Raw genomic sequence first — 22,345 nt, 5'->3', positions numbered from 1 at the left:
ATAATAGGACGAAACGGACGTCCAGTGCTTCCAGGTTTTCGATGGTGGTCTAGCTTCAATTGACTCATGATCTCAACTGTGAAAATACTAAATTTTCCACAAAACCCCCCTCTGATCTATAGTTTTATTGTATATTTGCTAAATAATTAAACTACTCATATTCACATTCCTTTCATTGTGAGCTTTATTTTGACCCTTGGATTATTATTGTACGATTTACCATTCCTGAGTTATACCCAGTCTATTAATTACTACTCCCCCTATTCACAGCCACATTTGGCTAACTCTTGTACAAATGTTATCTCCTATTTTATTGGTACGATGTGGTCAGTCTGTTTGGTATCTAAACTCAGTATGTTTGAAATACAATGATTCATACCGCAGAGGCTGTTATCGGTGTTCTGAACTTAACTGGCTGGGATAGGCAGAAGCAGGATCGATATGCACTCTAGACTGCTCGTACGGTTTCGTGTGTCACTGTTCCAATCGATAATTCGCTGCTCTCTGATTGGCGGTCTCATCACGTCATACATTAACTAGGCATCCACTCGGCCACAAGATATAACAAAAACTTTTTATGGTGTATTTACATTAAGCCATAAGTACAAGTACATTAGCCAAATCATCAGGAAAAATGTTAATCCAGACTGGTTACAAGAGCTTCTCATAAGAAAAGTAGAATTAATAATTTTAGTCCCTTCAACAAACAATACCAAATTTTCTAAAAACTGTATGCTAATTTACCTAAATTAGTCAGAAGAACTTTCTCTGCATTGTTCGGTAAACCAAGCCAAGAAGGAGTTTGAACATCAGGTAACTTTGAAATCCATGATAAGAGCTCATCACGTGAACTGCCATCTGGTGTCAAAATATTTTTACCTACTTGTCCATCGACATTCCGAACAAGAGGGAAATCGTGCTACAAAACATAAATAGGTTAAATAATATAATGAAAACAGAATCCAGTTAATACTGTAGAATAAAATCCACTGAAAAGTAGAACATTGTTTCATATGTAGGTACGTTTTAATGAATAAATAATAATCAATAAAATTAAGGGTAACAATTAGAAAATATATAAATAGTGACTTACTTCAAAGCTAGATTCCGTAAACAAAACACTGAGGAAAGTTTCCAGTAAACGTTGATCGAAGAGATTATCAATCTTACCACCATAAATACATTGTCCTAATAAAGTGCGTAATGCAGACCATGGTACTTTATCAGGTGATAAATTTGAACGTCCTAATGCTGCCATGTCAACCCAAGTATCAATGGTATCACAAGCGACTTTGAGATCGGATTCATTGAATTCGTATCGTTTAGACCAACCTAAAGGAACATAACGTAATCGCTCTTGTACCACAGCATTAAACCAAGCGAGTAGGAAGTAAAGGCGAGCTCTTTCAGCAGGCGCACGAGAAATTCGACTGGCAGGAACATTGGCAAATGTCCGTAAAAGACTTGCCTAAAGTGTTGAATAAAACACAATTATTATTACATTCCAATGTGCTAATATAACCGATAATAGATAAAACGGAACAAATGTATCCCTATAAATAAAGCGAATAAATGAATTAACAACCATAAATAACAAGAAAAGATATAACTGACCTTAATACCAGGTGGCGGTTCAAACACTAAAACACGACCAGAACGTAGTACATTTACGGGTAGCTTGGGATTTATTTCCATTGTAAGGAATAGTCGGAAGTTCGGATGAGGTTGTACACTATGAAGCTTCTTCTCCATTTGTACCAACCATCCAGAGGCCAAATGAACATTTTTCAACATAACCCATTTTCCACTTTTTGCTGCAGAATTGATTGCTTTATCAGCCTGTGAAAAACCTTCAGCAGAACCAATAGCTATACTTGTTAGCTGTTTGTTGTGTTCATTTGCTAGCTCCTCCACACGACCACTTGGATCGAAACCCTTATAAACAAAAACAAGACAAAAATATACGTCTGAACAATTGATAAGTCGACAAATATCACGTATGTAAACATAATAAACAACCATGCATCAATTGATCAGATAGTAGTATCTTATGGACATTTTCATCTGTTATACTGTAAGTTTGAGTAATGAATTACTGAGAATGATTCATACAATTTTCCATATAAAATCAATAACTCACTTGTGCAGCACACAATAAAACTGGTATATTAGCTCGGATTTCATGCTCTACAATTGACATTAAATCTAAATGACCACGAGCCGACTCCATAAAGTTTTGTCCAAAACATGTGATGACAAAAAGATGGGCAGCAGCAAGAATGCGGTCAGGACGGAAAGCTTGAATAAGAAGTAGACTATACAGCTGGTTACGTACAACTCCAAACCAGTCATTTGGTGAGTTGGGTGCTTCCCACAATTCAGGAACATCTGCCTGTGGAAGACAGTAAAAATAAATTATCTTTAGAATATATTTCATTTTAATAAAATACTAATTAAACTTATAGAAACTGTATGATAAGTAATCTGTAAATATGAATTTTAGAAATGTACTTACTTCTGGTGAAACACTTTCTAACCAAGATTTAAATATGTCACTTTTTTGGGAAATCAATTTATCTAAATTTTTAAAGGCATTGAGCTTTGCTTTCAAGCATTGACCTTTGTTCCCTAAATATGAAGCATCATTATCACCAGTCGAATTATCACCTCCTTTCTTAAGTGTTTCTTGGCCATGAAGGAAACATGTGAATTCAGATTCTAGTCCATTTTGTTGAATATTAGGTATACCACTGACTTGTCCTTTAATAAATATACGTGCCAATAAGACAGATAAGGTAATTTGATCTTTATAAAGCATTCCTCTTGCAATACGATTATAAGTTACCTATAATTAAAAAAATGAATAAGTAATTCATGACATGATTTGTTTAAAATCTCCCAACAAAGTGGAGATTATAAAATTTCAAATAGGTCGCAACAATTATAGTACGATTTGAAAAAGAATTTATATCATACCTATCGTATTTACTTTCATTGAAAGCTAAAGAAATATTAGTTCAAGTTGTATAAATAATCGGAGGAAACTAACAAGATGAAAAGTAAAATAGAGTTAAATTCCTAACATAAATAACAAAAACCAAACATAGAACTAATTTATGAAGTCAACGACGGTTAATCAAAGCAAATTCAGAAGATGTAGGAATAACTATTTGAGGATTTGAGAAATCATTTACCGTAATTTATGAATTTTAGATAGTGAAGTTCAAAATATATGGAGGTGATGGAGATGCATTTTTTTCAACCTGCTCTAAATGTCGAACTGGATCTGTGGTATAATGGTTCGACTTCCGGTTCCAGGTTCGAATCCTGCTTCAACTACCCCAGTTTGGAAAACCGGAGAGATTGTGGTTCATACCCGAATAACTGGTTAAATGAACTAATTAGTTAAAATATCAAGCAGATTAATACACAATGCTTTTACACTGTTATATTTAGTTTCCTACTACTACTGATGTAATTCTGATTACTTTACTTCTCATATTGTTAATTATCTGTCTATATATTTATGTGAATTTGTCCCAGATTCTAGGATATCTGTATCTAAAAGACGAACCGATATTATGAGGAAATAATAGAGATTACATAAGATAGAGATATGAACTTTGATCAGTATAGCTCAAAGATTTAGAAGGTAAACAAACAAAATATAAATCTCATGAAAAATAAAATACACACCTGGAATAAATCTTTTGTTATAATTTGTAAACGTTGTGCACAATCTTTTACATCTTTCAATCGAACATTCTGAGTTAACACACAATTGAATATATCCAATAGAAATTGCAATGAATACTGATAAAGGAAATGTACTTGATTCATTGCTTGTAGAGTGAAATAAATACTTGAACATGATTGTGCAAGAGCTACATATTGATGTGATACAGATTCAACTTCTTTCATAACCACATCAGTTTCTTCGACTTTTTTAGCTACTTCACCAGCTTCTTGTTTAAGTGTCTCTAAATGTGTAATAATTTTGTCATCATCTAACAAATTGCCCTGAAAAAAAACATGTAGAATGATATTGGTAGATAGAATAGTAGCATTTCGTTGGACAACAAAATTTTAACTTACACATTGAAAATTGTCCACTTAAAGGTTTGTTTACCATATTATATACTTAACAATAAACTTTGCTTTAGAATTTTTCGCTAAGCATTATTCATGCCATAGTGAAAAGCTTTTCAATGAACAGAAAAACAAATCAGAGGAAAAAAAACATTATAAGTAGTCAAATATCGATTTATGTGATCAGTTCTTATTTTGCTAATGATAACAGACGGCTATCTAAACAGGGAAACACAAGCAGCAAAGTTTGATTATTAGAAACTAACTAGAAAGCCAATACCCACTCACTTCTTCACAGTTTTATATCTATTTAGTATACAAGACAAAAATTCATCGTTATATTGGACTGCTTAAAACTTGTCTAACACAAGTACATTTTTGAAGGAACTACACAAGTACAAAGAGCCTTGGTAGATGATATGTCTTAATATTTACTTCTTAAACTGGGATATATTTTCAATAAACTTCAATAACTATTTAAAGTAACCAAAAACCAATGCAGTAGGATATGAAATACATGAATCTGTCAGGCAAGCATGATACACATGAGTGAAAGAATAATAAAAGAGTAATTTTAAAAAAAGGATATGAATGCTAGTAAGCTAGAAGTAAAGGAATTACAGTTGATTAAATAAGTAACATTACAAAACAGTGACTCGTCATAAAAGAGAAAAGCATATTACGTAGAAATAGTTTTAGCTTGAAATTAAGAATATGGTCTCAGATTAGTTCAAGTGATTGTAATTACTTATTTATCTGTGAACAATTGAGTAACAAAGTGAAATGACTATGAAAGTGTGAAAGGATGACATATAGTTGATATCTCGCAATCGATACTACTTATATATATATATATATATATATATATATAAAGAGTAATTCGTCTTCTGAAAAAATAACACAATCAAAAGTACCTTGGCTTCATTTAGTGACTGTAATAGATCTTTCTCCAAATGACGCAATTTCAGTTGAAATTCTCCTTGCATTTTTAATAAATCTGATCGTTTCGCATCCACATCTGGACGCTCAGCTTTAAGAGCTGCATTAAGACATTGACTTTGTAAACTTCCACGTGTGACGGTGAAATTCACGAAGGTTACACGAGAACAAACATCAGCAGGGAAATCGACCTGTATTAAGAAAAAAATGTCAAAATGAACTATGTGTAATTTGCCAAAACTGTAAAATGTAGCGACATAATAATTAACAAACATATTAATAGTATTGTATCAAGTTGTAAGAAAAATTAAAACACTTTGGGTAATGACTTACAGAGGGATCTCTTGTAGACAAGAAAATACGGAACGTTGGTGATAGATCAATGTCTTGATCTCCGATGGTAATCAGAGTTCGACCACCAGTTCTACGAACTTCTCGATTGAGCACCGGATTTAAAATAGAGTCGTACGACTCTACATCTTGAACGAGAAGAGGTGTGCCGAATCTTAATGCTGATTCCAAAGTTTTACGGAAAGCGTCATCAAGGAAGGATGTTTTCATAATCTTCTTAGATTTATATTCATTTACCAAAAACTCAGTCGCCTGACCACTCGGATCGATTATCAATGGATATCTATTAAAGCGTCGTAGTATTATAGCATTCTCGACACATAATTCATCATCAGGAAGAGCATTGGCCTGCCATCTGAGTCGTTCATCTGGATTGGATAGGTACTGAGAAAAGCAACAAGAATTTGGTCACGAGACAGTGGTGAATTTACTAAATTTTAAAAGTAATAAATACTAATGCAGAGCATACTTGAAATACAATTTCTTTATTAAATATAAGGAACTAACCTCTACTAAAGCCAGATCATTACGGAAATGGATACCAACAGATTGTAAATGCTGACACCACGTGGCAAATAAGCGTGAACGAAAATGTTGATCAAAATAGCCAGCATAAGCCATAAATGCTGCAGAAAGTAAACAGTCACCAAATATAGTGGACATTTGAGATTTAAAAGTTTCAGAACTACTTTCCCAACGAGCTCGTTCGTTACTCAATGACTTAATCAATGCAACAGAACGTGCAACCTAAAATGACGAAGATTTTTTTTATTAGAAAACATACATTATAAATGAGTGTTAAGAAAATAAAATTTAAGAATAAGAGATGCAATTTAATGACCTTAACTATTAAAAAAAGACCAGTGAAAATATCAGATTTATGAAGTGTATCAATAAAACTGCAAAATGAGACAAAATCACTACTTTTGTACTCACTTTCCAATATGAATGTGTTTGATTTAACTCAGTATAAATAAATACTGATTTCATATGCTGTGATAAAAGATTTTAGTTTTTTGTCAACGTTATCTCTGATCAATAATGTATTCTGTTCTTATTTCTTTGATTATGATGCGTGTGAACTGAATTTAAAATTCGAAATCTTTTCAACCTACTAACAAATTCTAATTATCCACTTGGATTAATGTCGTGCTTTTGTAGTTACTAAACCCTAAGGTAAGTAGCTAAATTTGTGCATATTGAAGAAATCACAAGTTTAAGCTTAGCTAATTATCATTTCACGGACTACAGTGTAGGCTGAATAAAATCTATTGTTATTTTCAGTAGCATTTAATCAATCTCAAATAATAGAATTATTACTTGAACGTAAATCTTTTGTAAAAAGAAGAGTGTTTAAATTGTAGTGCGAAAATATTTATCTACACAAGGTGAATTTTTATGACTGAGTTATTGGATGAATATAAAAACATTAAATTTCCGGATAATTTCTGAAGATACAGGAGCATTAAGGAAATTTCCTGTGATTCTAAAGATTATGCACAGTAAACAAATTTAAGTGTTAAAAGCGGAGTTGGATGGTGACTAGCAGTGAAACTCAAGATTTGCGTCTCGTCCTATTTGGAACTAGTCAGTAGAACGTACTTGCATCAAAGAGCCGATGTTTACTCAAAAACTCGAACCCAGGACTGTTCGCCTTGAAAACCATCACGTTATCTATTTAGGTACTGAATCCAGATAGCCACTAGCTACAAGACGAGTCCCAAATATAACGAAACAGAAGACCTGGACTCCACTGCTAACCACGACTCATCTTTGCTTATAACACTTGTGACGTAATGGCAGTACAAAGACAATCCGCGTAGCATCCACACATGCCAAAACATACAGTTCAATTACTCAGTGAGAAGATTCAAACAACCAATACAAATGAATTAGACCTGAGCACTGTTTTTGAAATGGAAGAAAAATACATTTCATTTGAGCCCACTCTAATTCATACAGTTGAATCCAAAAAGCCAAACATTTCTTTCAGGAGGGTAAGATGATACAATGACATCTATCAAATGACAACTGCAAACGATTGGCCAAAATATGGCTTCCTTTTCAAAAAAAGACACTACTGGTCCGAAAATATCCCTATATATATATATATATATATATATATATATATATACCTTTGCTTCCACAGTAGCCAAATCTGATTTAATCGCTTGAGCTTGACTGATTAGAACTGCATATTCTTCTTTGTACTTAGCAATGCTTTTCTCTAATGCTGCAATTGTAACTTCATTATTTTTCGCCTCCTCTTTATTTGTAGTTGCAGCAGCCTCTAATGTTTTCAATTCATTTCGAAGTGGTTCAACTTTCTTCAATATATCCGCATAGTTTATCTTGAAAGGAGAGAAATAAAGAAGTAATAAGTTATTTCAAAACACCTCTTAGGTCACATGATTATCTGATGCTTTATGTACAAAACGACGTGCTTCGGTGAGTATTCAAACAATTTGTGTGTGCTACACTGATACCAAGAAAGTTAACGATAAAACCAGGCTGTTTATATTGACGTTATGTCCGGTATTAGAAGGTAACTTCTTAAATATGCCGGGATGGGAAACTAGATGAACGGACCTGTATTACATATAAATTAACATAAACCACAGAGTAAAATTATACACAAATGATGGGAACTTATTATCCACTTGTGACCAGACAATTTTTTCTTCATGTATTATTAACAAGAGGAATAAATCGAGGCTGAGTACTTTTGTGTAACTATTGATTGCAATGCTTGTTTCTATCTAACAAGAAAGTTATACATTTATTTGTAAACATCCCATTATCTCAACCTTAGAAATTGAAAAAATTCGAGAGAGTACATTAATTGGTTAGTCTATCTAAACAATATCTAATGTCGATTTTATTCAAATGATTGCCTCAACAGAGAGCATCAGTGATAAATTCGGAGATATTTATAATGGTGTCCTCGGTTGGTAGGCAAGCAAACAATCAAATAATGATTACTTACATGAATTTAATAAACTTTTACCAATTGCAATTAATATCCACAAACACACGAAGATTTTTATGCTAGTAGTTTTACTTCTAGGCTAGTTTCTGAACTAAGTAAACATCGGTTACGTCTTTCGATGTATTTTGATACGGCTTACGATAATTTCTGCATTACGAACTCGATAAAGCAGCAACTGACGCACCCACACACGCACCAATAATAATCCCAAATGATGGAATTGAAAAAGAAGGCAGTAGTGCAAATTAAGGCTTGGTATTGAACGAAGACAAATCGACATAGAACAACTCTACATAAATGGTAAATAATACTACTTGGAGACGCAGAAAGATTAGCAAATTGAAAGTACTAACAAACAATCAGAAGACACCAAAACTTATGCGGAAATCTGGATTATAAAATTAGCAATCGTCGTTATATTTATCAGGAGAAAGAATCTGTTCACAAATCTAGATAATCTATAATTTTAAAGATATCAAACAACCTATTTCATGATTTTTCTTAAAAATATACAATGGAGAACCATATCTAAGCATCACAAAAACTACTAACCTGAGCTATAGCCCATTTCACCATTGGTCCACAAGCACTACTGGCTCGGTTAACTTTCTCAAAATTATAATCAGGATTGCTGATATACTTCTTTTTCATTGTTTCTCTGATGCTATCACTAAAAAGATATATATATGGTTAGTAATATAATTAATTTATAAATAAAACTAACTACATCATCGACCATATGCTGAGAAAATTCATGGCAGTAAATTTGTAACATACTGTAGAAACACACAAATAAGCGCACATGTATGTATACTACTAAAAAGACAATTTCAAAGTTGAACAAAAAAATATTGAAACATTTAACATTTTAAAAAACATAGAAATTAGGTAGCAGAAATAACAAAAAACACAATGAACATTTAGATAATCCAATTATGCCGTATTGAGTAATGGCAGTAATGCAAATCCATCCGATCAATAATTCATGTAATCTTGTACAACAATATAAAATGTTGATATAAAAAAACAATCTGTAAGTAAGGAAATACAAATATGAATATCAATTGAATTCATAGCAATAGAAGTAGTGCTAATTTACAAAGATTGCGCATGCACTTGATAAACAAAATGTGTTAGTCTTAAGGCAAAGTGACTATACTTTGATATCAGACCTCTAAAAAGGTAGTCAACATATAAAACTTACGTTACATCATCAGTGTTAAAATTGATAATGCTGGGAACGAATGAATCTTTTACAAGAATTTTCAAAATTTGATTCCAATCAGTGGATGCTTCGCCCAGCAATAAGCAAATAGATTCCACTGCCATTTTGACAACGGGAGGAGGATTTTTCATAGCTCTTATCTCTTGGATATCTCTTTTGCGTATTCCCTCGACAGCTGGGACGAATAATAACAAGTAACAAATAGCTGAAAGCACATGCAACACTTATAAACATTTAAGAACGAACAATTAAATGGTTGAAATGTACAAAAAAACATCAACGAACACATAAAACTTAGCAAGCAAATAACAGATGGTAAATTTATACATAAACGCAACAAGTATAAAATTGCAGACGTTGTGATAGCGGCAGAAATGATTCAACACGGCAAGAAACCTTATTACTCACGTAATATCCTCAGTGTTAAAATTCACAATAGACGAGATAAAGTTGTCACGAATTAAGTAAGAACGTAATTCCTTCCAGTCCAAATCAGTTTCACCCAACATTGTACAAATGGATTCAATCGCTAACTTGACTGGTTGGGGTGGATTACCCAGTGCACGAACCTCAACCAACTGTGCACGTTTTATTGCATTGACGGCTAGGATGAGAAATATTAGTCATTTCTGTAATAATAAACTATCTTTTTATTATGATGGAACATGAAAATCAACTCAAGTGTTAGGTGACAATAACCTTTCGGAATCTTGAAACATTCATCTGCAAAATATTATAAACTTCCATTTTACGGATGCATTTATTCCTCTGTTTCCAAATTATAAACAGAAGTATTTGTCTATAAAACTCAATGTCTCCTGACAACAAAAAGATTAATCAAACAAACTCCATTATTCGATATTTACCGACTAAATTCTACGGGTGTTAATCAACTACTCATCACCAAATTTCATAGTAACGGCTACGAAATTTCATCGATATGGAAAGTAATGTTAACCAAAGAATCTCTATCATTACACTATAATTCAATAATAGAAATAACCTGATATAGTAAATTTTTGAAAATCAAAATAGTTTATTTTTTCTATTCGTCATCTATAAACATACCTTGTTTAGCTTCTGCAACAGCCGGTTCAACTTGACTAAGTTCATTCATAACTAAAGTACGTTTTTCATTAATGTATAATTCTTGATTAGCCAATTCTTCTTGTAATCTTTGACTCATAGTTTTCTTTTTCTCTGCTTCTTGTTGATCTTGAACCATTTGTTTTAATTTATCATTTGCTGCATTATTCATTTGTTCTAATTCTAAACTTTTTTGTGTTAACGATTTCTGCATAACTTCAACCTGAAAGATACATATTAATGTGATAAAGAAATAAGGAGGCTATGACGGACAACGGGAGCTATTTTTGAGGACGTTGTTTCAATTAATTCAAACTGTAGAATACTAACATTTAGTTCGGTAACTGATTTGTTTCATGAACCATAAGCTTTCGTTTGATGCATGACTTTTTGTCAGCATTTTTTCTACCCTAAAATCATTGTAAGTTAAACGTAACCTTTTGCACATCATTTTTTCTGCCCTAATGCTCGGTCTGGACAAAATTGTATTTTTCTAGTTGTTTGTGCGTTGTGGCCGTGTTAGCTAACTGTTTATTCATCTATTTTTTGTGTTAATCTGAATCAGGAATAGGTCGGGTAGTGATTCAGTAGACTAGTCTTCTCTTTCACACTGATCAAGCAATCAGGTGATAGAATAGTTTCTGTCTCTCTGCCCCAAGGTCGTTTATTTTCAGTTCAGACTCACGCATTAGTAGCCTCAATGTTGAACTAGATAGTCTGTCGGGTCAAGGCCTTAAACTAGATTGAGACAAGTCCTGTCCTGTATATTATCAAGTAGACGGATCAAGAATGTAACACATATACACATAAGTGAATGAGTACAAAATAATCGGAAACAAATATAAAAGACCTTAAGTTAATTCATAGGGTTGAAAAAATTATTTAGCTAGTAAGTAAGAAGAACAAAAAACAACAGTACAAACATTCTAACCTGTTCAACAGTTTCTTTGATTTTTTGCAATCCAATATGTAAATGTAACTGTTGTTCTTCCAAATCTGAACGTTTTTCATGCATTAAGTTAACAAAATGTGCAATAAAATCAAGGAAATGTCTTGGTGTAATCCACATAGTACGAGCACCTCGTTTTTGTAGACGAAGATTAGCTTCATGCAGTGTTTGATGGACAAAAACAAATGCGTTTGAAACCATTTCACGGAATGAAGGACATTCAGGAAGAAGCCCCTCAACAACAGAGGGTATGATATCAGGAACTTTATAGTCCGGGCGTTCCATGTCCATTTTAATAGTGAATTCTTTCCCAACCTGAAAAATGAAGAATAAGTTTCCAGTTCACCTTATACTAAATAAACAATACATTATGCAATGAAAAATATCATAAAACAATGTTAAAAAGTGGTGTCTTTTCTTTCACAGATTCGACAAAACTTTCAAACATTTTTGAACAAATGAGCAAACATGCTTGGTGACAAAACATTTGAGATACGAAAATTTACCTGATAATAAGCTTCTAAAGACCAATCACCAAACCAGTTGAGAACACAACGATTAAATAGAGCAGGAGATGTGGAGGCACGATCTTTCAGACCATCAGCTGATGGATTCATTGTAAAAACAACATGTAAATTAGTACATATTTGAGATGTAAACCATTTATATAGCTCTTCATGACTGTCGATCATGAGTCCTTCGCGTATAGCTCCCTCTTTACACTGTGTCATCAAAGCTGAGAATTCATCTCCTTCAAAAAGACCAGGAACTTCCCCATTTGCCAGAAGTGTATTAATACGTTCAAGGAAACTGGAGTCCAAAACATTTGATTCATCCATTATAAATGTAATCTTTTCACCTTTACAACCAGCTCGACGTAAAACATTTCTTAAATCATCATCAAAATCTTCTGCTGTATATTTATTATGCACTTTAACTTGGAATACGCTTAATCCATTTATCCATGAAACAAATCTCGACAGAGTAGTTTTACCAGCCCCACTAACTCCTATGAGCAATAAATGGCCCTGTGGTTGACGAAAAACTCTGTCAATTCGAAGAACATGATCTAAAACTTGATTAAACAATACCAGAGGTACATCTAATTCTTCTTCATAAAACACCTTTAGACGTGCTTTTATATAATCACGCAATGGTCCTTGCTCCACTGATGAATAATCCTTGGATAACCAGTTACTAAATAGAATTGGTCGTTGAAGGGCTACAGAACGGTCTATTGTAGGGAAATATTTTATCGCTACTTCATCTATGTTCGTATCAGTCCACTGACGCTCAGATTCTTCGATCAAACGATCTTGGAACAATCGTAACGCTTCGTGAGCCCATATCCGCACCAAACCTTCTAGTGGGAGACTATCTAAAGGTTTTAAAGCTTCATGTATACCTCTAACCCATCGCGATAATTCACGAGGGCTGTAAACATAGTGAGGTTGCATATCTTGTGTGAAGCGTTTTTGAGACATTAAGAAAAATTCAACCATAGCATTTGTTAGTGCATCAGCTTGTGGACGAAGCGAAGGAAGAAGGCGTAACATAGCACGATTGAATGTCCCATATATTTGCTTTAGCGATGTTTCACCAGGATAGTCAACATATATAACGGGAACATGACGTAAGAAGCGATGAGAAAGTGGTTTCCTACCGGGATCAGTAGGTGGATTACATGCACCGACAAATTGAATACGTTCAAACTTTACCCATTGCATATCTGTAGTTTGATAAAAACCACCATGTTCAACCATTTGTCGGAGGAAACTAATAACACGTTGAGTGCCATATTTATCTTCATTAGGCAAGTTAATTTCATCACAAAAGAATACTAGCCATTTATTTAATTGAACAGGTGCCAATACTAAACCATTTGGTGTTTTACGATATTCACAATATTGATCAAATGTTTTTAACATCAATTCTGGAGTAGTAGCACTGGAGAAATTAAGACCCACTACCTCCATATCTGGTAGGCTACGTAATGCACTGAGAAGTAAAAACAATAAAAAGTAAAGATATGTAAGACTAAAATAAAAATGAATTATTTATTAACATTTAGTCTACACATTTCAGTTTCTGGTGTAATAAAAATACGTTGAAAGTAATTATTTAGGAATAATTGCACAATTCAAGATACAAATGAACGTGTAATATTATTTAGTGCGATAAGTTTAAATAGATGATCTCAACTAACGTTAGTGTGAGTAAACAAAAGACAATATTCGAAATAAGTTTATGAGGAACTTTTAAGGCATAAAACATAAACTAAAAAAGCTGCAGATTTTCATTTATTTCAGTTGGAAAACTTTGAATTACGGGACAAATCAACTGAGTAAGACATACTCTGTAAGAATTGTTTGTCATTATATTAGTTACGTCCGTAATACACAACTGCTTTTACAGCATAAATTCAAATTACTGCTCAGTTTATAAAGTTGTCTTTTAAAATAACTTTATAGGCATCTTGGTTATCAAACTAATTAGTTGCTGTATGTCTTGCGTTAGTGTCACTTTGAATATATACTTTAAATTAAATAACCAACTGTTATACTATATAGTGAAAAATTTACTTCTTTTAATCATAAATGCTTAGTTTGAATGATCTAAAAGGCCACAGTACTTTTGTCAAACATATACTTGGCAGTGAAATTATCAAATATATAACTTAAGCATAATATGGAATCCTATAAATGACTGCAGTAACAGAAACATTTTTTCAAATTTGTAGAATGATAATCTCAATAAAAAATTTCGACAGGAAGTAAGAAGTAATTTTATAAAAAGGCTACCTGAAAAGTGTCATGGTTTTTCCAGATCCTGGAGGACCACATAGAATCATCGGACGATGCTCCGCCAACCACATGTACAACAAAGCTTCGTGTCTAACAGTATCCAGAGTCGGTACCACAACGTCCATCGATGTTATTTTATGTGTTTCAATCTCGATTACTGGAACTTTTTGAGCCCAAGGCTGCCATTCGCCAGACAAAGCAACTTCATAATCGATTACAGGTGTACCAGATGGAGGCATCGGAACGGTAGTAATTTCACGAATATACGAGCCAAGTTGTTCGCGAACATGTAATTTCCCGTCCCCACAAAGAGACCAAATTATACCTGTTATAAGGCATTTTGTAACATACGACTCAACTTTATCCAATGACATTGGAAAATCTGGGTGAGTCACATTGTAGGCTAAAATGCTTCGAGTACATTGTTTAAGAATAGAGAAGAGACTTGTTAATGATCTCAAAGGCATAAAATCCATTATGTGCTCAAGATCCTTAGCATATTCCAAACATCTTGCGACTAAACCACCTTCAGCAAAGAATGGAGCTAATATTGAAGCAATGTCTCGTTGAAGCTGCATCGAAGCACTAACAGCTACATTTGTTGGTGGTGTATCATCAATAAGACTAGGATGTCTGCTAGATGTAGGGCTAGTGGGAACAGTAGTGGCAGTAGCAGCGCCGAAACCAAGAGCCTCTTCTTCGCCTTCGTCGATACGGACATTTTGTAACTGAAGCAAGAAATGTTGCATAACGAGCTCAGGAGAGACGACATCATCACTAAACCAAACCATTCCGCAACGCGAAACGGTAGCCAGTGTTGCATAACGTAAATCTTGCACTTCAAACATTATACGAACATTTGGTGGAATACTGAGACGTTCACCATTAGGTAGTGTTAAAAGTTTATTGTCATCCAGAACTGAATTGAGATTTTCTACCCATTCTGGATCGACATCACCGTCAAAAATAATCCATTGTCTTTTGAAGGACTCGCCACGAATACTGTCAATAATTCTAAAAATGGAAAGAGTATGAAGTATAAATTACTATCAATGAAAACAGGTCGAGCAAGGCGATCTAATGATTGTACTTTTTAAGAAGTGTAATTTATGCTAAAAACATGTTCACTAAAGAAAAACGTTTTTTGGATATTTAGATGTGTTTGTACATACGCCTGTGAAATATCATGAATTTTAACATTTGATAATTATAATTATCTAGATGTGAAGCATACTAATGCATTTTTATATGATGGTTTGAAATAGACTTCGTGAAATAATGTTGGGAATCCAATAAATAATAATGATTTGATAAGCTAACCAATTATATTTCTATCTAATCAGTTTTGAGTCACGATACATATCTAAAGACTCTATACGACTGTGTCGACTATATACACTATTGAAATGTTCTAACAAATAAATCATCACTACACGTCTAAAACTGGAACACCTCTCCAAATGGTTGGTGTTCAATAAAACTAAATAATTAAGTGCTACATGAAACTTCAGAAGCGTGGGATTTTTGTTAAAAATATGAGGTGAATTATGTTGAATAAAAATAGTTAACATTTGAATCGGCACACTAAAATGAATGAAAAGATCAGAGTAAAAATATCACAGTTCTTGTGATAAAGTGCTTTTGTTCTCAAGCACACGACAAAACAATACCTTATGACTACATCCTTTAAAGTTTTCTTATGAGTAAACCTAATTGAAAATGTTCATTTACACGTTTATTAAATAGCATAAATTGGTTGACAGGAAGAGTGAAATATTACAATGAAGCTGCTTGAGGGCCAACGACGTAGCTCCCACAAAATGCGAATAAAGAATGAATGGTTCAATGATACTGTTTGCAACTTCGTCGATGTACGACGCAACTTAGAAACACTACCACAGAAAAAGTATTTTGATCGCATAAATAGATGAAATTATGATCTTTTGTTATGTACAACGAAGAATGTAACTTGAAGTCAGTATCATGTGGCAAGATTTTCAACAAAAAAACCTTGTGTGACACTTTTCCCGTATTGGAAATCCAAGATTCTTTATTTAAGCATTTAAAGTGAGATTTAAACTAAACAAACACAAAGATTGACATGACCATTTAAATACTTCTTCCTTTGACTATATATATACTTAGGCCTGTTACCCCTAATGGAGCATAGGCCGCCGACCAGCATTCTCCAACACACTCTGTAGACCGAGAGGTTCAGTGGGAGTGTGTCATTGGAAGGTGTACCTCAGAAGAACGTAAACCTTGTAAAGACTCTTTACTGGAACACTACTAGTCGAGTGATAGCTTATGGCAAACTGTCATCATAGACCTACTGCTGGAAATAACGCTCTCGTCGACTGAATTTTCAGAAATTCATCTCCTACCAGGGGCTCCACTAAGCGACTTAGAATACGCAGATGACATAGTCCTGTTTGGTGAAGACGCTGATCAAATGCAGGATCTTTTGATAGCACTGAGTAACAATGCCAGGATGTTTGGGATGCGTTTCTTCCCATCTAAATGTAAATTGTTACTCCAGGACTGGCCTGCGTCAACACCTGAACTAAGGATAGGGAGGGAGTGAGTAGTCGAGCGCGTCGACAACTTCACTTATCTTGGAAGTCTGATCAGTTCTAGTGGGTTGGTGTCTGACGAAATCTCAACACGGATTCAAAAAGCTCGTTTGGCTTTTGCCAACTTACGTCACCTATGGCGAAGGTGAGATATCCGTCCATCAATTAAGGGACAAATATGCTGCGCGGCAGTTTGTTCTGTTCTACTTTACAGCCGCGAAACGTGGCCATTAAGAGTAGAAGATACTCGTAAGTTACTAGTATTTGACCACAGATGTCTTAGAAATATTGCTCGCATCTGCTAGAATCACCGTGTAAATAATAGTGAGGTTAGACACAGGGTGTTAGGGAATGATAGTAAACTAGTTGGTGAGGATGTTATTCTTCATCAACTGAGATGGTTGGACCACGTGTTACGTATGCCTGAACACCGATTACCACGACACTGTGACATTAAAATTGCTTCATATCTGTCTTTCTTCCTGTACTGTATCCTTATATACAATCTTTCTTTTATATATAACCACCACTAAATTAACTACTTCTATGAGTTTGGTGTTTATCTTGTTGTGCTAATGAGGTAAGGCAACTTGGACCGATGCATATAAGTGCCTGGTCCTAGGTCGTAGCTGACTGACTGACTGTCTTTGGCCTTCCTTTCTAGTTCTATCCAATTTTTGCTTATTCTTCTCATGTCTGTCTCCATTTCTCGGCGTAATGTGTTCCTTGGTTTTCCTTTCCTCCTTTGGCCTTCATGATTCCATGTGAGGGCTTGTCTTGTGACACAGTTGGGTGCTTTCCCCAATGTGTGTCCTATCCACTTCCAGCGCTTCTTTCTGATTTCTTCCTCCACTGAAGTCTGGTTTGTTGTCTCCCACAGTAGGTTGTTGCTGATAGTATCTGGACAATGGATCCGTAGTAATTTGAGTAGACAACGGTTAATAAACACCTGTTTATTCTAGATGATGGCTTTCGTAGTTCTCCACGTTTCCGCCCCATACAGTAGAACTATCTTGACATTTGTATTGAAAATTCTGATCTTGGTGTTTGTTGAGAATTGTTTTGAGTTCCAGATGTTCTTCCGTTGTAAATGTGCTGATCTTGCTTCGTCGATCCGTGTCTTCACATCTGCATCAGATCCATTGTGTTCATCAATGATGCTGCCCAGATATGTAAAGGTTTCCACATCCTCCAAAGCTTCTCCGTCAAGTGTAATTCGATTGGTGCATACCGTATTGTATCGGAGAATCTTGCTTTTCCCTTTGTTTATATTGAGACCTACTGCTGCTGAGACTGCTGCTACACTGGTCGTTTTCTCCTGTATTTTTTGTTGCGTGTGTGATATAAGAGTCAGGTCATCTGCGAAGTCTAAATCGTCCAGCTGCATCCTAGCTGTCCATTGTATCCCGTGCTTCCCCACACCAGATGTTGACGTCTTCATAACCCAACCGATCATCAGGAGAAAGAGAAAGAGTGAGAGTAAGAAACCTTGCCTGACACCAGTCTTTACCTCGAACGAGTCTGTCAACTGTCCTCCATGCACGATTTTGCAGTTTAATCTATTATAGGAATTCCGTATGATATTGCCTATCTTCTCAGGCAGGCACGCCGTAGTGTCGAAGAAACCTCCATAGTGTTGTTCTGTCTACGCTATCAAATGCTTTCTCGTTGTCAATGAAGTTGATGTAGGGTGACGAATTCCATTCACTTGATTGTTCCACAGTGATCCGTAGAGCTGAGATTTGGTCTGTACACGATCGATCCTTACGGAGTCCAGCCTGTTGGTCTCGAAGTTGGGCGTCTAATGAGTCATTCATTCTGTTTAACAATATCGTAGAACGCTAACTCGCTGAAAAAACGCTAACCAGAAAAAATTATTCAAACCATTTAATCTCTGCCCTGGGAGTCAGGTCTTCATTTAGATGAGTTATGACGCCTCATGGCGAAAGCCAAGTTATTTCGAAAGTCACGAGGCCAATGTCTTTTCTGACAACCAGAGTAACCATTTATTTAGGCATATATATATATATATATATATATATATATATATATATATAACAAGAATTAAAGAGTGCAAAATCATTAGTATATGTAAATTAGAAATGAGCCTGAATATTCCACATTTGAGGAGGAAATCTTACTTTCTTAGAATGTGAGTAAATAGACCATCCGACCATTCGCGTGTATTGGGATCAAGACAGCCGTAAAGTGATTCTTTGCTGATTGATTTTGGATCAATTACATGAGCAACTCCTTCTACGCCTTCTACACGTTCTAAAGCTTTCAGTAGTACACGCCAAGCTGTAGATTTTCCACTACCTGATGGTCCGACCATCATGAGCCCATGATGTATGCATGTGATCTGATAAAGTTGTAAAACTTTCTGTACCCATAGGCTAGCACCTGAATTACCTCCAGCTAATGATACAACACCATCACTACCATTCTGATTGTCAAGACCAGATTCATCATACACAAGATACATTTCCTCACAAACACGACGTAATTCACAGCGTAATTTCTCCATAGCGGATTGGGAGTAGTGAACTCCAGGGAAGACATCGTTAAGTAGGCTATAAAGTAAGGGAATATCTTCAGCGACCAATTTTGGTACCATTGTTTCCATTACTGATTGAATAAGTATTTCTTGTTCAGGCAAAGACTCTGCGATTGATGTTTCATTGACCTAAATGAGCACAGAGTAAAAGTATAGTGAGGAAAAATAACAGTAGGATGGAGGCATGTTAGAAATGCCAAATAATAGAATAATGTAAGACATTTCGTTTAATTTCAGGAAATAAAGATAGAAAACTGCGATTCTCTTTATGAACCTGATAAAAATACTTAAGTCAGTAAGTCCAAATCAGGAGTAGAAAGTATTATTAATACTATTATTATTATCCAAAATTATTTTTGGTCAGTTTTTTTTCGAAATTCGGACAAGGTTTATGTACTTGCTATTGCATAAACTGTTGTTTCAAATATAAACAAGATGAAAATTTGAACACATACGAATTGTACCTTGAGCACGAAGTAAAGCAAAATAATCACAACGTAGATATTACTAAATCAAATAAACGATAAGTTTAAAAACCGTTAAAGACTGTCATACAGTTAATCTGATTAGTTCCAATCAATACACACAAAATAGGTAAACCTTAAATATGTTAACCAATATCAAATTGGCAGATGTCTATGAAAGGTAAGCACTTCCCATTTATAGTGCAGACATAAAAAAACCTCCGGTCAAGGAAACGATGTGCATTTCTACAATTTCACCACACAAAATAGGTTTACTCTGTAACACAAAACACGTAACATGCCATTAATGCAATATATAAATGCTAACCGTTTCTCCACGTGACAATATATCTTCCTTTAGTCTCCGAATACGTTCTCGTTTTACATGACCAGCTGAAACCAGTACTGATTTCAGAGCTCTTAAACCAAAATCATAATGTGATTGTGCAGATAACTGTTCATCACAAAGTTGGAAAAAGGGGACAATTTTGCTAGCTAATTTTTCAGCTGTTCGGAAGCCCTGCAAAAAAAGGCAGAATTAAATGTGGTAAAAATATAAGTAGATTGAGTAGAAATAAAAGTAAAATATAATCCTTGAAAACCTTTAATACACAAGAAACTGTTTTATCAAGTCAGTAACTGAAAGAACTACAATTTCAAATTTAGTATCATGAAATCCAAGAAAAAATATCCAATAGCGAAATTTGTAATAGGTTTACTGTTGTAGGTTGTTTAAAGTAAATATATCAATGATAAATATCCTTGGTACCGATGCTAATCAATGTATAAGTTCTATCAATGAATGATTTGTTAGGAGACTAAAACCCAGAAAACGATTTATGAGGCGTAAGCATTATATGACAATATGACACTAAAACAACAGATGTCTGATTGAAACATATAAAACTGAACAATAAGGAATATAGCTTTAAATATTCTGATGTCCAATACAACTTTATCATAATAAAAAGATACTATTAAACATCTAACTAACAAATTGAAACTAATTATTACCTGGGAGTACAGCATAACTTGTGCAATCAACTGTCTATCCGGTTGGGTCATAGCTAATGAACGGAAGAGTTTCTTCAAATTGTCTGGGAGATTAGAACGTCCGGCGTATCCAGGATTCATAGTGATAAATATAGCCATATCAGGATGAACACTAACCTATCATAACACATAATTTAAAAGAATTGGTTCACGAATATTTAAGTAAATAAATTTGAAAACAAACAAATACTAAATAATCAGTGGTTAATAAAATATGAAAACTTACTTGTTTCCCAAGAAGCTCAACAGTAACAGATTCTTTGGTAGAGCTCTTTTGTGAGCATGCCATATCTCGAAGAGTCTCTTGAATACCTTGTACCTGTTGCGAAACAGCTGAAAGCATTCGCTCTTCCAAGCGATTGAATTCATCAAAACATCCCCAAGCTCCAACTTGGCACAATCCAACAAAAATTCGACCCATCGCCTACAGAAATTGTGAACAGGTTTTATTAACGTTAGGTTATTACGAAGCTTGATCATTTCGACAAAAAAAACAATGACAAGATGGAGTTTGAAAACTTACGTGGAAATCAAATGTTTCATCGCAATTAAAAACAAGAACAAATCGGCCCAATTGAGTTCCCAAAGCCTTTACTGACTCAGTTTTCCCTGTTCCAGCTGGACCGAATGGCGATCCCCCAAGGCGAGCTTCAAGAGCTTGCGTCATAGTTAAATAACATCGATCAGTAAGTGGAGTTTGAACAAGGCGATCATTCAAGCCCAGATATTCAAAACCGTACTGGAATTTTGCATTAGCCATTTGAATTGAAACTTGTCGTAAAGGATCAGATTGTTTTGGATCAAAGTAGAAGCGCATTTGACTGAGCCAATCAAAAGCACGAGGTGAATTAACATCGCTTCTTATTAGATTACGAATAACATCTCGTTGATGAACATGTTCAATGATAAGATGTTCCAATTTTTGTCGACGAACAGGTGGTTGTTCATACAAAACACAATCAGCAAGTACAGTTAACATCCCTTCAACAGATGTCAGACACTTTTGAAGGGGACTATCTTGAGCTGAACTGCTCTGACCTTTCATAGCATTTAAAGCGTTGTCAACAGCTTCAGACCAGATGACTTGAGAAGCCAAAACAACTAACTGTGCTTGATATTTGTCTAACCATGCCAGAAAACCAGATTTTTCTATATCTTGTGCAGTCTTCAACTTCTAAAACAATAAAATTACTAATATAACAACTAATAATGTTTAAAATAATAAATAGTTAACAAATTTCGATAACTGTCGAAAAAGTTCACAAG

At 34.5% G+C, this 22,345-nt stretch overlaps 1 protein-coding gene across 1 annotated transcript in view; it reads right to left on the bottom strand.

Moving 5' to 3' along the window:
- Nucleotides 1-22,345, bottom strand: part of Smp_157410 (hypothetical protein) — a 43,894-nt gene that overhangs the window by 4,872 nt on the left and 16,677 nt on the right. Inside the window, exons 22-43 of the mRNA XM_018796088.1 lie at nucleotides 21,603-22,253; nucleotides 21,306-21,503; nucleotides 21,041-21,196; nucleotides 20,355-20,546; nucleotides 19,466-19,691; nucleotides 19,147-19,417; nucleotides 14,430-15,446; nucleotides 12,135-13,626; nucleotides 11,611-11,943; nucleotides 10,662-10,902; nucleotides 10,002-10,197; nucleotides 8,921-9,038; nucleotides 7,515-7,730; nucleotides 5,887-6,126; nucleotides 5,362-5,763; nucleotides 5,004-5,219; nucleotides 3,697-4,020; nucleotides 2,512-2,845; nucleotides 2,141-2,388; nucleotides 1,615-1,935; nucleotides 1,094-1,468; nucleotides 745-919 (exon numbers count right to left, since the gene is read on the bottom strand). Coding sequence (XP_018650335.1) covers nucleotides 745-919; nucleotides 1,094-1,468; nucleotides 1,615-1,935; nucleotides 2,141-2,388; nucleotides 2,512-2,845; nucleotides 3,697-4,020; nucleotides 5,004-5,219; nucleotides 5,362-5,763; nucleotides 5,887-6,126; nucleotides 7,515-7,730; nucleotides 8,921-9,038; nucleotides 10,002-10,197; nucleotides 10,662-10,902; nucleotides 11,611-11,943; nucleotides 12,135-13,626; nucleotides 14,430-15,446; nucleotides 19,147-19,417; nucleotides 19,466-19,691; nucleotides 20,355-20,546; nucleotides 21,041-21,196; nucleotides 21,306-21,503; nucleotides 21,603-22,253 — 7,942 coding nt within the window. The remainder of the gene's footprint in view (nucleotides 1-744; nucleotides 920-1,093; nucleotides 1,469-1,614; nucleotides 1,936-2,140; nucleotides 2,389-2,511; nucleotides 2,846-3,696; nucleotides 4,021-5,003; nucleotides 5,220-5,361; nucleotides 5,764-5,886; nucleotides 6,127-7,514; nucleotides 7,731-8,920; nucleotides 9,039-10,001; nucleotides 10,198-10,661; nucleotides 10,903-11,610; nucleotides 11,944-12,134; nucleotides 13,627-14,429; nucleotides 15,447-19,146; nucleotides 19,418-19,465; nucleotides 19,692-20,354; nucleotides 20,547-21,040; nucleotides 21,197-21,305; nucleotides 21,504-21,602; nucleotides 22,254-22,345) is intronic.

Source organism: Schistosoma mansoni, chromosome 2 (genome assembly GCF_000237925.1).
Source record: "Schistosoma mansoni strain Puerto Rico chromosome 2, complete genome".
In the NCBI taxonomy this organism is placed as follows: Eukaryota; Metazoa; Platyhelminthes; class Trematoda; order Strigeidida; family Schistosomatidae; genus Schistosoma; species Schistosoma mansoni.
Note: the sequence above shows the minus strand (reverse complement) of the source record. Positions and strands in the feature narration are given on the sequence as shown.